Raw genomic sequence first — 17,180 nt, forward strand, 5'->3', positions numbered from 1 at the left:
TGTTCTGAGTGAGAAAAACACAGCTTCTTTTGGACATGAGTGTTGTGTAAACTGGATATTGATGTCAGTGAATTAACTCCCAATAAGTATGTTTTTACTTACTGGTGCGCTCCCAGTACCTCCCACTCATTGGCTGCCCGCAGCGGTGGAATCAGCTGGTCCAGCGTGGCGGGACATATTTCAATCAGCCTACACAGCAACGACCAGCCCACCTGTGGCAAGAGATTACACCAGTGCAACCTTCATTTTAAAGCTAGAGGTGAACATGCCAAACGATTATTCAACATAAATCCAAAGTAAAAGTAAAAACTCTTAGATAGAGAGTCAAACCAGCCCCTGGTGGACGTGCAATTCATGTAGGACACCATCCATCGATGCATTCTTTCATCAGTTACCTATACCTCTTATCTTTTGAGGGCCGGAGGGGAGCTGTAGCCGATCCCATCTGACATTTGTGGCCAGTGGGGTACACCCTGGAGAGGTCGCCAGTGTATCACAGGGCCAAGATACAGCGAACAACGACCATCCAGGCTCCCATTCACACCTACAGACAATTGACTTAACCACCCCAATCTGCATGTCTTTGGAATGTGGGAGGACTTCAGAGTATCCAGAGAAAATCCACGCAGACAGAGGGGAAAACAGGGTCTGGACCTTGTTGATGAGAGGTGACAGTGCCGTCTACCATTTATTCATCCATCCATCTTTTCAAATTTCCAAAATTAGTTTTACTTCCTTGTAGTAGATCCAAAAGCAACAAACACAACTAGCAGAGAGCTGTTGCCTCAGTCTGGAATGTTACATGAGCAACAACTGAATCACCCTGACCTGCATGTGAAGCAAACAATAAAAATATGTTTAAGACTAAATCCTACAAGTGTGGGCTTGAATCTGACGTGCAGCAGTTCCTGCGTCCTGCTCCACCTGAATTAGGCAAAACATCAGAACGCTCACGATCGTGTTATTTTATCCTTGTAACGGGTCTGGTCCAACTAAACATGCATACGAGTCTCGCAATCTGACTTTGGGTTATGTGTTTTACTGCAGCCTCACCTCTGATAAGCTGCAGTACAGAGCAGTCACGAGATGCTGTAAACATGCTGGGTCAGCTACACAGAGCTGGAACTGTCTTAGCAGGTGATGCTGCTGTAAACCTTTGAATACTTCTCTGTTAAAGAAAATGCACGTTTCTGTTTCCTTTCAGCCACATAAGAAAAAGCGATTGGTAGAGCTGTAGCAATTCATTTACTTACTATTTTGACAAATGCCAAACATTTTATTCAGTCGCTTAAATATTTGTATTTTACAGACTGAGAGTCAGTATTTAAGAATCTCGCACTTCTGACAGACAAAGCAAAAGTAAAGAGCTCAATCAAATGTTTGTGGGGTTTCCGGTGCCTCGCAGTACCTGCTGGACTCCTCTGCTATTCCTGTAGGACGTCAGCACTGTCATGAGAGGGACGTGGACATCTTTGTCTTCAAACAGGTCAGCTGCTGCAACAGAGGAGAACATGAGTGCCAAGCAATAAAAATGAATTATAAATTGTAGATGGCGGCAATGCAGCTAGATGTTGGTTGCCACCTGCGTATAAAAGGTGCAGGTGTCTTTGTTCCTTTGCAAAGACTGTTAGAATGAGTAGTGCTCCATGAAGACAGTGATAAAAACACACTGATGACGATGAATATTACAGATATCTGCAACTTACTTATAATTGTAAGTTGCAATTGTGCAATTGTGTATAGTTGTAATTGTGACAAGTGAGATCATTATGACTAGTAAAACAATATCTTAAATTCTGTTTTGACTTACAAAACTCCAATTTACAAAATCTGTACTCACATCTTGACTAGTAAGATTCAAACTTCTTTTGCAATTCATGTGTGTGTGGTTTCTCATTATGGATATCTACAATTCACTGTTAATGAATTTTTACTATCTTTAATTCCAGTTTCAAGTATCTACAATTGAATTCTGACAAGCCATAATTCAAGTTCATGATACGCTGTCATCAAAACACCATTCTGACCCGTCCAAACTTGATTGAAGGTATCTTGTATTGAGGCAAATTAAAAAATATATTATTATATATTGATTTAGAAAAGTAGATTGAATCCTACTATATAAAATGTTGTAACTGCAGTGCCAAGGAGTTTTGACAAGTCAGGACATAATTCCCTGGATTGTGGACTGGATAGGCCCAGTTCATCAAACTTTATAATGAAGAAGTTTTCACGTTCCCTTACAAAGATAAATACAGATAAGAGATGAGAGGTGCATAATATTCCACTCAGTTGTGTTGTTTCATTTTGTGTTGTGCATATTAAGGTTGGTATGAGTTTGACACCTATGATATAAGTTTTGTTGTGATTTATAATTGGAAAAACAGACTTTTGAACAACCAATAAAAAAGCTAAATAAACGCTCCCTGGTTTCCCTCAGACGCGGTGGTGTTCTCCACAGTGGTACTCCTGCTTCATCAAGTAAACAGTGGGACATCTTCTCCTTACCGTGGTCTGCGTGCGCCAGGAGGAGCAGATCCTGGATGATCTGGATCAGGGTGCACAGCTGCCTGTCCTCCTGAGGGGTCTTCAGCCTCACCACCAGTTTCTTCAGCCTCTCCTGCAGCTCCTCCCGGTCCACCATGCTCTCCGACAGACCACCTCACGGACATTTACGGTGAAATCCGTGCGCTCCCTCCGAAACCGACCGATGGCAGCAGCTGGGAGGAGACGAGCTGGAGCGTCCGCTCACGCCGTGACTTCACGGTGGCGGATATGGCGCAGCGTGGTATAACATTAGCTGGGACACACACACACACACACACTCTCTATGGGTTCAGCTAGACAGTGCTCGTTGTGATTTCGGAAGCTGTCGGTGTGTCGCACGGTTTGCGGTCGGACGATGACATGACGTTAGTCGGATGATTGAAGTGAAAGCTGCTCGGCGGCTCCAGACCTCAGAGTGGAGTTTGTGACTTAGGTTCCTCCTCTTCAGTCACATGACTGAGAGAGAGAGAGGGAGAGAGAGGGAGAGAGTCACTGCCACAGACAGTATGGAAAGTGTTGCACAGAGAGAGAGAGAGAGAGAGTTTCTAACTTTATCAACACAGCATCATACCATACCATCCACTGCTGGAGCAAGGTTAGCTTCTTCAGCTGCACTCAACTCATGACCACAGCCTCTCCTCATCAGTTCTCCTGCCTGATACAACTGATACACACCAGGTGCAACAACTGTACAACAACTATACATAACCATGTACAACAACTATACATACTCATGTAAATCAACTATACATAACCATGTACAACAACTATACATACTCATGTAAATCAACTATACATAACCATGTACAACAACTATACAACACATGTACAACAACTATACAACACATGTACAACAACTATACAACAACTATACAACACATGTACAACAACTATGCATACACATGTACAACAACTATACAAACACATGTACAGCAACTATACAACACATGTACAACTATACATACACATGTACGGCAACTATACAGCACATGTACAGCAACTATACACACACATGTACAACAACTTACATATACATACACATGTACAACAACTTACATATACATACACATGTACAACAACTTACATATACATACACATGTGCAATAACTATACATACACATGTACATGTGTTGTAGTTGCTGTACACATGTCCAATAACTATTCACACACACTCCATCAAGTTAAAGTTGTTCCTTCATTCGCAACAAATGTCACACTGCACCTTTGAATGTATAAAGTTTTAGTTTTGGTAGTTTTCTGTCTTTTTTCAAGTCTTTCTTTCTTCCTTGCTTTAATTTCAATCCAACTATTGCACTGCACCGGTTTCTTCTTTCCCAACACCTTTCATTGTACTGTTGACTCTGTGTTAATTTGCAAATGACAAATAAAACTTGAAACTTATTTCTCCTGTTTTTGTGCACTTACGGTTTTTACACTGCACGCATCATTTTCTGTTATAGAGAATGTGACAAGTATTACTGGTGAGTCAAGTAATATTTGTAAAATTAATGATATGAGCATGTGTTCAACAGCAACTTTAATTTATATTCAAGCATATTCTTGCATACATTTTTGTATGAAGGGCACAACAAAAATTACATGAAAACAAATACATTTATACATTTGTTTGATTTTTTCTTCACCATTTTTTTTCTATATATGTACATATTCATTTGATTTCTAAAAGTATTAACCTTGGTATTCATTTGTTTCTACATGTTAATATCATTTATAAACGTGTTGATGAATTATTTGTTTCTACGATTCTACATTGTTTATTTATTTACATGCACTGACACGTGTGAAGGATGTCAGTGGTGTCAGTGGTGTCAGTAATGGATCAGTAACCTCCACAGGGAAGGGAAAGTCACGTCACCACACACATGGGCGTGTTGATGTCCCTGAGTATCATGTGATCTGAGTCAACTAACACACTTCCTGTTTGTCCCGGACTGCCGCAGCAGACACGAGCGCATCTCAGGTACTTTCATTTATTCTGCACGCATATCACATGTTGACTCTTTACGTACACACTTTTGTGTGCTGTCGACGGTTTTCATTGTGTCTGCCGTGATTCGCGGCTTTCTCTTCGTGCCTGCGTGTATTTCCAGCCTCTGTGGCTGTCAGCTGATCTGTGACGACACGTGCTCATTTGTCAAATCTATGGAACCAGATTTATTTAACGAGATTTATCTTCTAACGTGCTGCGTCTAGCTGCAGGCTGACTTCATTAGCAGCTACCTCATTCAACACATTAGATGTAGAGGTGTGTTCCCAGCAGCTCCCAGCAGCTGCAGCACAAACCAGCCCATCCTGTAAACAGCCCTCACCTTAATTTAACTATCACATATGACAATACACGTGTTGGTAGCCTTCATCCATCATCATGATAAGCAGTAAATGTTGAATTACTAATAATGACTATGAGATAAAGCCCTATTTCTATATCACCATCTATATGTGACCATTATCTTCCCAAAGTTTAACTCACAGAGTTAGTCGATTTCTGAATGGAGTTTGGCGCTGCATTCCTCTCTGTAAATCAGCTAAGCAGTTTTATTTTTAATTGTATAAGACTGGTTGTAATATTATAATTCATTATATCAGAAGTTGAGACATAACTTTCTGTTATTATGCATCGTGGAAGTCAGGCGACGATGTTGCGTAAACATGGCGGTAGAGAAGTGGAGCTGAGCTCAGCGGGAAACTCCTGGAGTCAGCTTAAATACAGTAAATCAGCAGAATCAGAGCTACTGGCTCCATGAACCACAGGGGGTGATTATGAGTGGTTAGGAAGTGAATCTCTGCTTATCTCTGTTGAACTGGACCTCTGTATAATAAGATAAGGTGGTATGTAATAACACGGTCACATGATCTCACTTGTGTGTGTGTGTTTTCCCCCAGCTCTGCTGTGTTTTGTGGACGTTTTAAACACCTCCCAGCCTCCTCATCCCGGTCTAAGAGGAAGCTGCTGCAGGTAAATGAACCTGAGCCCTGGTTGTTTCCAGTCCAGCAGCTCCGACAGATACAGCCCTGAGCACATGAGCAGCCCGGTGGTCAGCAGGAGGCAGAAATCAGAGAACGATGGAGAGCGGAGTCTCATTGAGGACTCGGCCACCAGTGGGGATCATCTCTTGCACCAACATGCATCCACACCGGGGTTCATCTACGTGTTGGCCTTCTTCTCTGCCCTGGGAGGATTCCTCTTTGGGTACGACACCGGGGTGGTTTCTGGGGCCATGCTGCTCCTGAAGAAAGAGATGAACCTGAACGCCCTCTGGCAGGAGATGCTGGTTTCCAGTACCGTGGGGGCCGCGGCAGTGTCCGCTCTAAGCGGTGGCTCCCTGAATGGCTGGCTGGGGCGCAGGATTTGCATCCTGGTGTCCAGTTTCATCTTCACCATCGGCGGCATCATCTTGAGCTTTGCCCCGGACAAGGTGGTCCTGCTCGTGGGCAGAATCACTGTTGGTTTGGGCATAGGTGAGCTGGTCTTTGCAAATTGTGAAAAGCGGTAATTTGTTAGCACACAGTCTTTATCAGTGGGAATCAATCTGGGGTGGATCCAGGGGTGGGACCGGGGGGGGGGGAACTGGCCTCTGCTGATATCTGATTGACCCCTGAAGTGCCCCTGTCCTGTCAGTAGTATTTAAACAGATAAAAGAATAGTCACTTACTAACAATAATAACAAAAGCTTTGCTCAATCATGTATGTTTGAGGCTTTGACTCCTTAATCCCCCACTGGAGTCGATGGTCTTCCTCAAGAGCACCATGGGCTGTGTTTGGAACCAGCTCTTTGGGTGGTTTCAAAGCTTTAAGATATTTCAAAATTTAGACAATTTTTATATATTTTGTTCAATAAAAAAAATAGTCAAACATGTTTAAATGACCTATTTGAAAATATCAAAAAGCATTGTTTTAATGTAAAAGAGAAGCAACAATATCAAATATGTCTATTTATTCTCAGTCCTAATAATAGTAAAAATAATATTAGTAATGATAATAATAACTCTATGTAGCACCTTTCAAAATAGCCATGACAAAGTACTGGGAAGAATACCGCTTCTTTACGGACCACCTGCTTTCACATGGCTTATGACCAGATACAGTTCACTGCCAAACTATCGCTCACTTCAACCAATCTGACCTGCTTCTCCTGTTCCACGCCGAGGTTGTTAAGCCACAAGGAAGCACAGGGCTTTGTCATCATGTTACAGAATGAAATAAGACCTTTAAGATGAACTAAACTTAAGATACACAAAGTGTGCAGGTTGAAGTCTTTCTGTGCTTGTCGTAAAAAAACCTGATCTTTTTGCCTCAGGTATTGCTTCAATGACAGTTCCTGTGTACATAGCTGAAGTTTCCCCGCCACACATGAGAGGTCAGCTGGTCACCATCAACTCCCTCTTCATCACTGGAGGCCAGTTCATTGCCAGTGTGGTGGATGGAGCTTTCAGCTACCTGAGGCGTGATGGCTGGAGGTATTTCCCTTTCACTTTGGTTTTGTCTGTCATAGCTCTCCCCATTTTGCTTTAACAGAAACCAACAGACCATGTTGCCTAGTAAATATATTGCTGCATTTGGCTGTGAAAGCTAACCATGCATGCTTTGTGTTGATGAAGTCATCCAACCTACACACTGACAGCAGCACGTCAGAGGTGCCTGCACTTGCTCTCTTCTTTAATTGAATGCATTTGATGCTGTGTATTGTCCTGCACAACCTATACATCAGCAAGCCTGTTGTTTAAAATGTCTCTCTCAAGTCAGCTCCAGTTGTGTGCACTGTAATGTTTGTTCGCTCACAGCACCGACTGGCTTTAATGCCTCAGGGGTCATTTTTACAGCAAACGTACAAAGGACAAGCAAGCAAGGGATTGTGAATAGATTGGACTTTAAAAGTGCAATACTGATCCTAAAATCGCAGTAAAAGTAGCGTGCATATCCCCGCCAAGGTCCGAGCAGTCACTGAAAAAGACGATACATTTGTACATGTTGAAGAATTTTCATATAACCTCACACATTACTGCATATGCCACTATATACCGTGTTATGTATATATAGTGTATATTACATTATATCTGTACACCATTAAGAGAAGTGTGTCTGTCTCCCTTCTCTCTCTAAGCAGTACCCAAGGTCAGGTTGTAGATAAAGGACCTACCAACAGTACATTGTAGTGTCTACGCTTAGAGACTTTCATATCTAACTCAGATGTCCCAGACAGAGAGACACCAACTTCCACTCTTTTGTGTTTTCCACCAGTGTCCAGACGTGAGGACACAATGTGGTTTAGGAATGCATATTTAGATTTAACTGTCTAACAGGATGTGAGCACCTACATGTAACATATAGAGTGACAGCAATTCTAGCCATTCATTGATGAGCTGTTAGAATGGGTGACACAAGTAGAGGAAGATATATGGGGATGCTGTGGGAGACATCTTCAGATGTTGGGGGGACAATAGCTCATGTTACTCTGTTAGTGTTTGGATGTTGTTTCACCTTCTGGTCTCCTTGATGCATCAAGTCTACATTCAAATCTTCTGGTTAAGACATCAGTTCTCCTTTCACCAGCTTCCAGAAGACTTCCATAACAGTACACTTTTCTTGAAGGTACTTCTGTAATAATCACACAGCTCTAAATCGACTCCCTGGAATATTGTCAAAGTTCCCTGCGAGTCTTCAGACCTGAAGTTGAGAGTCAGCAGGTTGTTCATTTTTTCTACCTTTACTCCTCCTCCTCCTCCCCCCCCTTTTCCCCATTCTGCAGGTACATGTTAGGTCTGTCCATTGTTCCAGCAGTGCTGCAGTTTGTCGGTTTCTTCTTCCTCCCAGAAAGCCCTCGATGGCTTCTCCAAAAGGGCCGGAGCCAGGAGGCTCGTCAAGCTCTGAGTCAGATAAGGGGAGGCCAAAACATTGAGGAAGAGTACGACACCATCAGAACCAGCATCGAGGAAGAGGAGAAAGAGGCGGCTGGAGGTGAAAAAAAACTCACACAACCTTCTGACAAAAAGAAAAGTAAAAACTAAAATCAAATAAAGTTCCAGGAGTTGAATTTGTAATAAGTCATACTTTTTTTTTAAGGAGGTCTCATTATTTGGCGGATCATTAGCCATGGTCCGACTCGCAGGGCTCTCATTGTTGGCTGTGGCCTCCAGATGTTTCAGCAGCTGTCTGGGATTAACACTGTCATGTAAGTAGCTATTTATCTCGTTTGCGCTCCCTCACACAATAATTATCTCCCTCCTGCCTGATAACATGGGCCACCACTGTAAAAGCTCAAATTATAAATCAGACCATGTGTTTTCACTGTCTTGACATGACCAATGTAAAAGTAAAACCTCGTCATGACACAGTTATTATGGTTTGGTAGTAACCCTGGAAACCAGACCCATCAGAGAGCTGGGTCTTTAGATGCACAATTTGGTGGCTGCGGCTGAGGGGTAGAGCGGGTTAGAGGACGACTCCCCATCAAAGTGTCCTTGAGCAAGATTCTGAACCACAAATTGCCTCTCACAGAACGAAAAGTGCTGCTAATAGACGCACTGTATGAATGTATGTGTGAATGGAAAACTGTACTGTCATTAGAAGACTATACAAATACAAACCATTAACTTGGCTATAAAATTGGTTTGACTGTTCTGTGAACCTCTCTGCCCACGTCCAGGTACTATAGTGCAACCATTCTGCAGATGGGGGGGGTGCGGGACGATAAACAGGCGATCTGGTTAGCTGCTGCAACGTCTGCTACCAACTTCGTGTTCACGCTGGTTGGAGTCTGGCTTGTAGAGCGGGTGGGTCGCCGGAAGCTGACCCTGGGCAGTCTTTTAGGTTAGTCATTTGAATAATGCTACAGTGAGTTTATTTGTTACAGGCTGATAGATAATAGGATACAGTAATTACTCAAGTTTAATCAAACCGATAACTTGACTTTGACATTCATTATTTTTATTTTCTAGGCAAAATTCTAAGTTATCAAAAGCTATTTGCATATAAATTAAGAAATCTAAAAAAGACAGTAATTTACTTAGACTAGACTGAAGACTTGTCTCTCACAGGATTTTGATTCTCTTTAAGTTGTTTATATCCACATCATAGCATTTTAAATTTATTTTTGCTTTGTTTTGTTCTATGTTATGCTAGTCTATGTTATGTTTTCATTTTCTAGTATTTTGGATTTTCTTCTTTTATCTTACAGCACTGTGGTCTACTGCCATTGTTTTTAAATGTCTTATATAAAACAGTTGGACTTGAATTCTTTTCTCTAACGCAGGTACTGGTCTGAGTCTCACTCTGTTGGCAGTTGGGTTCTTGTTATCTGCCCAGAACTCCCCGCCCGTCACCCTGCACCCAGCTGAAGCTCAGAACTCCACCTGCAGACAATATGGGTAAGAAATCATCAAGTGGCAACATTTCAGTAGCTTCAGTCCATTGTTTGATCCATAGTGTATCGTCTCATTCACTCAGATAACATATGTAGGCAATGTGCGAAGCCTCAGTCATGTAACTTTTTGAATACTGGGACATGAGTCAATTTTTCTCCACAAGAACATTTCTCACCTGGCTGTCACCATCCGTCTCTTTGCCCACACATAACACAGCTGAATATATCACGGCCAGGCATCTTTAAAAGGAGCTGATCGAAGAAAATGTAGAAAATTACAAAGGGTGAACTATCACACTGACCTCTGAAAGCTGATGATAAGAATCTTTAAAGGATTTAAAAAATAATAATGATAATTCATAGCTGTCAAAAACCAGAATTTGTAATATCAATTACAACTTTTCTGGGTCTAAATAATATTCTTTCTACACAAATAGCAAGCTCTGCTGAATATAACTTCTGGAATTGTACCAGTTTTCTATTGTGTGATGTCAATATTCTTTCTGCCTCTGTGGGTGTAATGCCTGGGTCGGCTATGTGAGGTTTCTGGCATAAAAACTGTATTTCCTTGAATAAAATTGGTCTATGTAATTGCTGCAATTGACCATGCCACTGGGGTCTCCTCCACACAGCCAGAGACGAACATGTTTCTTTTCAGCATTTTATTCAGAGACAAGGTGCAAAACAAAACTGAAATACAAACATAAATCCAGCAATTTCTGCTGGCGTGTCAGCGTCACAGCACGGTCTCTCATGCGCGTCTCCTCTACAAGCTTTGCTCATGTGCGGCCTTGTGTGTGGGTGTCTCTGTGTGACGTCTCTCGTGAAGTCTCTGTCCCACTCTGCAGCTCAGCCGCTGCCTTTTAAACCTGAGGATCACTCAGCTAACAGCTCTTACCTGCACTGATTGATCCTCTGGTTCGGGTGGAGGTGCTCTCCCAGCCCCCTCCATGCCCACAGTAATCAACAAAATGCGAGGACTCTGCAGTACGAAGCTGTGCGTCTTCCAGTCTTGCAAATATTTCATATGGATTCGGTCAGTAACGTAGTGCTTTTACTGGGAGATGGGTACAGGAAGTGTTGCAAATCTTGAATGTGACATATTCAACAGATATTAAAACTGTGGTGAAAGATTATGAGACATGCGGCCGCTCTAACCTGGGTACTGAAATGAAAAGCAAGACGTTCTGCAACGCATAGGCACCGCTCCCACAATCAGCGTCGGCCGAGCCTCAAGAGTCACTATGCCTGTCAGTACAATGAGTTAGGAATGCTGACAGAGCAGTATCCAGTGCCTCTCATGCTCAGTTAATCGCGTGATGGGCTCTGTGAGAAGTTTTACAATCAGCTCTGTCCTCCAGGTTCTGTGAATTCTGCATGTTGGATCCCAACTGTGGATTTTGTTACCGTGAAAATGGAACCGGCGTGTACAACTCCTCCTGCGTTCCCGTCAACCAAGCATCCACAGATCATGCAGCGTGGGGAGGGTAAGATGCTGATTATCTGTGTGATGGTTTGTGAAGACGAGGTTGAGAAGTAGTTAAGAAGGATACATTAGTGTCACAGTTCAACATCCCAATCCCATTTTAGTGAATGTCAATAATGCAGTTGGATCATTTTGTACATGAAATAGAATCAAAATAAACAAACACTTACTTTCAGCATGTTTAAAGTTGAAGCTAAATAAGACACATCCTTGTTGTAATTTGAAAAAATCACTGGATGATTAAGATTGACTTAAAACACACCGATTGGCAAAACCTGCAGAGTAAAGTTGGTTTTAATTTTATTTATTTTTTTCATCATCTAGGTGTTCCAACCAGACAGAGGCAAATGACAGCCCACTATGGGCGTACAACTGCTGTCCCACATCCTACTCCTGGATCGTCCTGATGGGTCTCATTCTCTACCTTGCATTCTTTGCACCAGGTATGAAAAATCTTACAAGCATCTCACAGCCATAGCTGTAGATTTAATTTTAAATGTATAAACCATTATATAATCCAGGGGTTCCCAAACCTTTCCATGCCATGGCCCCCCAAATCAGCATTAGCTTCTGGCCAGGGACCCCCCCTTTGCAAACCCACAGACAATGCTACAAAATATGTAAAGAAACATCAACTTTTAGAATGTTTTTCTTACTTTTATTCACTATTCAATAATTATTACATTTGTTTAGCATAAGAATATTATTAACTGACGTGTTTTCAACACTGTATTATATTCCCACTGAATAACAAACTTTTCAACAAACTGTTGACGATAAGAACAGAACAAAAGAAATCAAACCAAATTATTTATTTTTTTTCTGAGGCCCCCCTAGTGCCCCCTGGCGGCCCCCACTTTGAAAAACAGTGATATAATCCATCATGATGAAGTAAAAATTTAAACCTCAAATCTCTGGCCCTGTTCAGACCTGCTTTTATCATCCATCATGAGAGAGCTGATCACAAGTTGATGTTACGTTTGTTTGCTCACACCTGGTATTAAAGTGTCCTGAATGTGTCTCCTGTTACCTCTGTGATTAGATCACACTTCCTGCTCTATATGCACATGAACACGTGTTTGCAAAGATTATTATTGTGTCGAACGGCAAATTATGTCGTTCTGAGCCAGTCTGAGAGCGGTGATATTGTGGCTACAAACAAATCAACGTATGGACACAGAGAATCCTTAAAAATATGTTGAATTAACTGTCGTGCACACAAATAAACAAAGAACAACACATACCTAATGTACTGCTAGGTTGCTGATATCCAGAGCGATGCAATGCATATGATCCTTGTGAATATATATCAGGCTCTCTCCTCTGTGTGTGTCTGTGTGTCAGGTATGGGCCCGATGCCTTGGACAGTGAACTCTGAGATCTACCCACTGTGGGCCCGCAGCACCGGGAATGCCTGCTCAGCCGGGGTCAACTGGATCTTTAACGTACTGGTGTCTCTGACCTTCCTTCATGTCGCTCAGTTTCTAACCTATTATGGTAAGATTACCAGGAGGTCAGGGGATGTTGGATGTGTTGGATGCGTCTGTCGTTACATGGAGTAATCGGCTGGTTTTAATTTTGTCTCTAAAGGGTTTCAGTGTCCATTTTGCATTTAAACTCAACTTTAAGTTGTTGCCAGCTCAGCTTTCCTTCTGTGATTAGCATATAGAGAGGTCTCCCCTTTCTGCATCCTCTGTGTCCTTTGGCAAAATACTGCCCCTGAAGGCTGTGCCAGCAGAGCAGGAGTGATGCAGGATAGAGAAAGTGCTGCACATAGATGCACTGTGTGAATGTGTGAATTCTAAACCTGTAAAGAGCTGTGAGTGGTCATCTAGAAAAACACCTCATAAATACATTTACCTTAAGTTTCAAGAATCATTTTCCCTTCATTCCACTCGGTTTTCTAATGTATCTCTACGTTTTTAAAAGTAGAAATGTAAGGATAGGTTGTCTGTGAAGAACTTCCTGCAACTTCAGAGGGAGTTTTTGCTTTAGCCTGATCCTAAAATAATGTTGTTGTTTACTCCTTATATAACCAGACGTGGTCACTGTAAACACCATCTTGTTTATAGCAACAGAAAAGTGGCAGGGGATATGAAATGAACTGTTTACAAGTCCTGGTTTGCTTGCAAGAGAGCAGAATGTATTCCTCAGCCCAACATTCTCCTTACCCTCAGTCGAGCTGCACCAAATGTCACACTCATAGATATTAGTTTCCTAAATGTGTTTGATTTTGTTTAGTATGGATCCATGAATGATTCTCTTGGAAATCTGTAAAAATTCAAAGAAATGACCTCCAATGTAGAGGAAAGTGAAAAAACATTCCTCTATCTGCCCATTTGTTCGGATCCACAACAAAATTTACTGTTCAATCTTTTTTCGCCAAGGTCCCATCAAGGAAATCGGATCAGTAGATTTTGCGTAATCCTGCTGAAAAACATAACAGACAACCAATCGGACAGGGATGAAAACAAGGGGCAGTATTAAAGTGCCCTTAATATCCTTTAATTGAGCTGGTAAACAAGCTGCGTAGAATGATGATTATCCATGGTGACATGAAATCAAGTCCTTTTTTAAGGTTAGGTAACACATAGATTTCTTTTTTTTTTGCCCAAAACGTTGACATGTTGACTCTTAAACCACACTTTATAGGTTTATGAATTGCATTATTTTACATCATTAAACATCATCGCAAATGATTTTAAAGTAAGATAACACAAGCGCACTTAACACTCGTTGATCTTTGAAGCCTCTGTTTTTCAACCTCATACAAATATCAAACTGTTTTATTTTCATAATGGCAGCCATTGCTCAGAACCTAACAGTAAAAATGTGCTTTTGAATCCCTCCTCCAGGGGCATTCTTTCTGTACACAGGCCTGGTGTTGTTGGGTCTCCTCTTCGTTCAGGGCTGCCTCCCGGAGACCCAGGGCCAGCAGCTGGAGGACATCGAGAACTTGTTCACCGGTCCGCTCTGCTCCTGTGGAGCCTCCTCACACAGCGGCAGTCGCAATGTCCACTACATCCGGGTAAAAGGCAGCAACTGCCTCCTCTCTGACAATGATGCCTCAGATGTAGAGTAGACTGGGAAGACTGTCCTCTCTGTCTTTGGGTTTTCCTGTCTTGGAAAGACTGCTCATGTGGGGATGGGAGGAAAGGTAACTTTGCTCTCTGGTGGCTGCAATCAACCATAAGCCAAAAAAAGGCTTGAACTCTCAAATTAAAAACCATATCTGTTTTTTTCCTTTTCTCTGGAGACTTTCATAAGTCTGTGGTGTTTCTTTCAGAGTTTTTCTGTGGTGCATTCTCTTCATTTCCCATTGTCTCTCCTCTGTCATCATTAAGAGTAAAACTGAAGTAATGTTCTAGTGAGATAATAAATATCCCAGAAACATAACAGTTCAGATCATAGGATTTGGATGGAGCAGACTAATGCATTAGTCTGAATACAAGCACACAGACCTATTCATAATTCACATTTTGATTCTGAATGTCCTGAAGCACAGAGCCTGAACAACAAAAATATGTAACTGTCCAAATACAAAAAAGTCGGGATTTGTATTTAGGAAAATCAATATAACAAAACTGAAAACATTGATACTGTTTGCAACAAAATCATTTGTATTTCAAGGACATGAACTTTGAGGAATGATTTTTTTTCAAGCAAGTAGCATTTGTTTCCTTCAGTCTGTTCAGAAACCAAACCACCTGGTTGCTGACTCACCTTTTCCTCAGCCTTTCCTTCATGTCAAATCTAATTTCCAGATGAAGAGCACTTTACATGATTTCAGTCAGACCGTCCATCTTTTGTAAGCACCAGCATACCAGCAATGATGTGTTTGAATGCCAGCCTCATAATCTGTAGTTATGGATTCATAAAATATTGAAGTGCATTGAAGGTAGGGTTGGTCATTTGTTTCTGAAACACTTTATATCTTACTTGTTGAAATCTTCTTCATGTCCCGACAGCCATCAATTGCTGAAGTTGTCTAAAAAAATGAAAAAAGGACGTTGGTCCTCAAAGGACACGACCAATTATTTCATTCAGACCAAATGAGATGATTTGCTGGTGTACCTGTCTGTCACTAACCAACCTGCCTGACTGCGCCCACTCTACTCGTGCTCTCACTGCGCATGACTGGAGTCTTCAGCTTGAGAGACATACAACACTGAAGCAGAGAAGATACTCATTCACAGAGAAGTCGTCTTCTCACAGTTGTCAGTGAACGTTCAGGCGTTTTGGGGGCGTGGCTTTGACGTGAGGGCTGATGGGAGGGGGTAGGAGGTATCGGTTGCAAGTGTAGCCGGCTCTTGCTAGCTTTTCCAGGTTGACCAACCCTAGCTTTAAGAGTGGACACTGGTATATCTGTACATTCAATTTTGTAGAATTATTTCCAAACTTAGTTGTGTGTTGAGGTAGATTTTATCTTAAAATGTTTTGCTGGTCTGACTGAATCAGGTGATTGTTGTTGTTTTCTACACAGTGGGAGAGTTTGCACTTTATAAACCAAAAAGGGTTGGGTTGGGTTTTATATATCTTTGTATGTCAGAATGCAAGAATGAGTTGCCAAAATCTTACATTTTCCAGAAAGGTTCGGAAAGCAGCTCGGCACAGTATGGCGCAGTGGGGTCAGACAGTGACATAGCCTATATAACTGTAAGTACTGCATCAAGGTGCTGAGCGCACTAAGAACTTTGCTGCTACGCCACAACCCTGCTAAATTTTTTCAATCTCTTGTTTCCGCAGCTGAGATAATGGTTACGAGGTAGCCCTGAACAACGCAATTCAGAGAGCGCCTTTGTACGAAACCTCCTCCTCACTTTATGACACCTATTTATTAGCATTTAATATGATTTCTTGTCATTTGTTTGCTGCAGTCGGTTTTTGTTACAGTGCAAGATTCTTGATTTTTTTTTTTCTAATGTGATACTGGATTCCTGCAAACATCTGGAAATGTCTGAACTGTGGTGTGTTAAATGTGTGAAAGCACAAATGGGAACAAAATATGTCCAGTGTTTACAACTAAATATTTTGTGGTATAGATTAAATGCATTGCCATGTTGCCCTGTCTGCTATTTAAACTAATTTGTAAAGAGGTAGCAGTGACAGGACCCAGCCACCAATTGTTTAAGTTCTACATGGTGACAAAGATACGTGCCTATTACGTGAGATATTGATAAAGAAAGAGTATTTTTACATTCTGAAAGAGCACAAGTTATAATATGGGGACAGATATTTAACATGCTGACACTTACATTTGGTACAACAGACTCAGTTTACCGACAGGTGAACAGACATGTTAAGAATATTAATGTTAGTGTGTAGCATTCCAGTTTCAGGTTTAAAGGCTATAGGTTCATTTGAACCTAAAGACAAATAACATTCCGGTACTGTGTCATTCTTGTCTTGTTCAAGTATTCATGCTGTGTATGAAATTACATTCCATGTGTCTTTGATCATGTTCTTTTTATTCATGTGATGTTTGGAAATTAAACATATATTGAAACAATCAGCAAAGTTTGTGATTTTGCCGAACATTGTCATGTGCACTGATTGAATTAAACGTTGTCAGACTGTTGCACAAAGGTAACAAATATACAGATCCATTATTAGCTTTACTGTAAGATAATCATGGACTCTTGATTAACTGATGCATTATTTTGTCTTCAGGAAGTAGCCAAGTATTTAAACTGTCATTTTCCAAAGCCAAGTACAGTGTCTTCAAACGGCTTGTTTTCTCCGACCAGCAGTACAAAACTCAAAGA

The 17,180-nt window shown here is 41.5% G+C and overlaps 2 protein-coding genes across 5 annotated transcripts in view; one reads left to right on the forward strand and one right to left on the reverse strand.

Moving 5' to 3' along the window:
• The window catches only part of lrrk2 (leucine-rich repeat kinase 2), a 39,889-nt gene extending 36,897 nt beyond the window's left edge, over positions 1–2,992 (reverse strand). Inside the window, exons 1-3 of one of the 2 annotated variants that reach the window (XM_020079495.2) lie at positions 2,509–2,992; positions 1,409–1,491; positions 103–212 (exon numbers count right to left, since the gene is read on the reverse strand). In XM_020079495.2, coding sequence (XP_019935054.2) covers positions 103–212; positions 1,409–1,491; positions 2,509–2,644 — 329 coding nt within the window. In that variant the 5' untranslated portion in view covers positions 2,645–2,992. Of the gene's footprint in view, positions 1–102; positions 213–1,408; positions 1,495–2,508 lie in introns of both variants that reach the window. The other variant, XM_020079494.2, reaches the window with a different exon arrangement.
• Positions 2,993–4,379: 1,387 nt separating this feature from the next.
• On the forward strand, positions 4,380–16,924 carry LOC109624642 (proton myo-inositol cotransporter-like). 3 transcript variants are annotated; one of them, XM_020079470.2, is made up of 13 exons: positions 4,380–4,528; positions 5,452–6,027; positions 6,867–7,026; positions 8,316–8,524; positions 8,630–8,738; positions 9,213–9,376; positions 9,819–9,933; positions 11,291–11,416; positions 11,740–11,858; positions 12,760–12,912; positions 14,271–14,443; positions 16,003–16,071; positions 16,162–16,924. In XM_020079470.2, exons 2-13 carry the CDS (start codon positions 5,529–5,531, stop codon positions 16,168–16,170), a joined length of 1,905 nt encoding a protein of 634 aa, XP_019935029.2. In that variant the 5' UTR covers positions 4,380–4,528; positions 5,452–5,528; the 3' UTR covers positions 16,171–16,924. The 3 variants fall into 3 exon arrangements, with proteins under 3 accessions (XP_019935029.2, XP_019935028.2, XP_019935030.2); XM_020079469.2 differs by having other exon boundaries at positions 16,003–16,924; XM_020079471.2 differs by having other exon boundaries at positions 14,271–16,924.
• The last annotated feature ends 256 nt before the right edge of the window (positions 16,925–17,180 follow it).

This window comes from Paralichthys olivaceus, chromosome 7 (genome assembly GCF_024713975.1).
Source record: "Paralichthys olivaceus isolate ysfri-2021 chromosome 7, ASM2471397v2, whole genome shotgun sequence".
Taxonomy (NCBI): domain Eukaryota; kingdom Metazoa; phylum Chordata; class Actinopteri; order Pleuronectiformes; family Paralichthyidae; genus Paralichthys; species Paralichthys olivaceus.

Excerpts from the sequence above, each read along its gene's own strand:
- LOC109624642 (XM_020079469.2), top strand. The coding sequence starts at position 5,529 with ATGAACCTGAGCCCTGGTTGTTTCCAGTCCAGCAGCTCCGACAGATAC. Across the intron at positions 8,525-8,629 it reads GGAGAAAGAGGCGGCTGGAG|GAGGTCTCATTATTTGGCGG; the intron begins GTGAAAAAAAAC and ends TTTTTTTTTAAG. Across the intron at positions 12,913-14,270 it reads TCAGTTTCTAACCTATTATG|GGGCATTCTTTCTGTACACA; the intron begins GTAAGATTACCA and ends TCCCTCCTCCAG.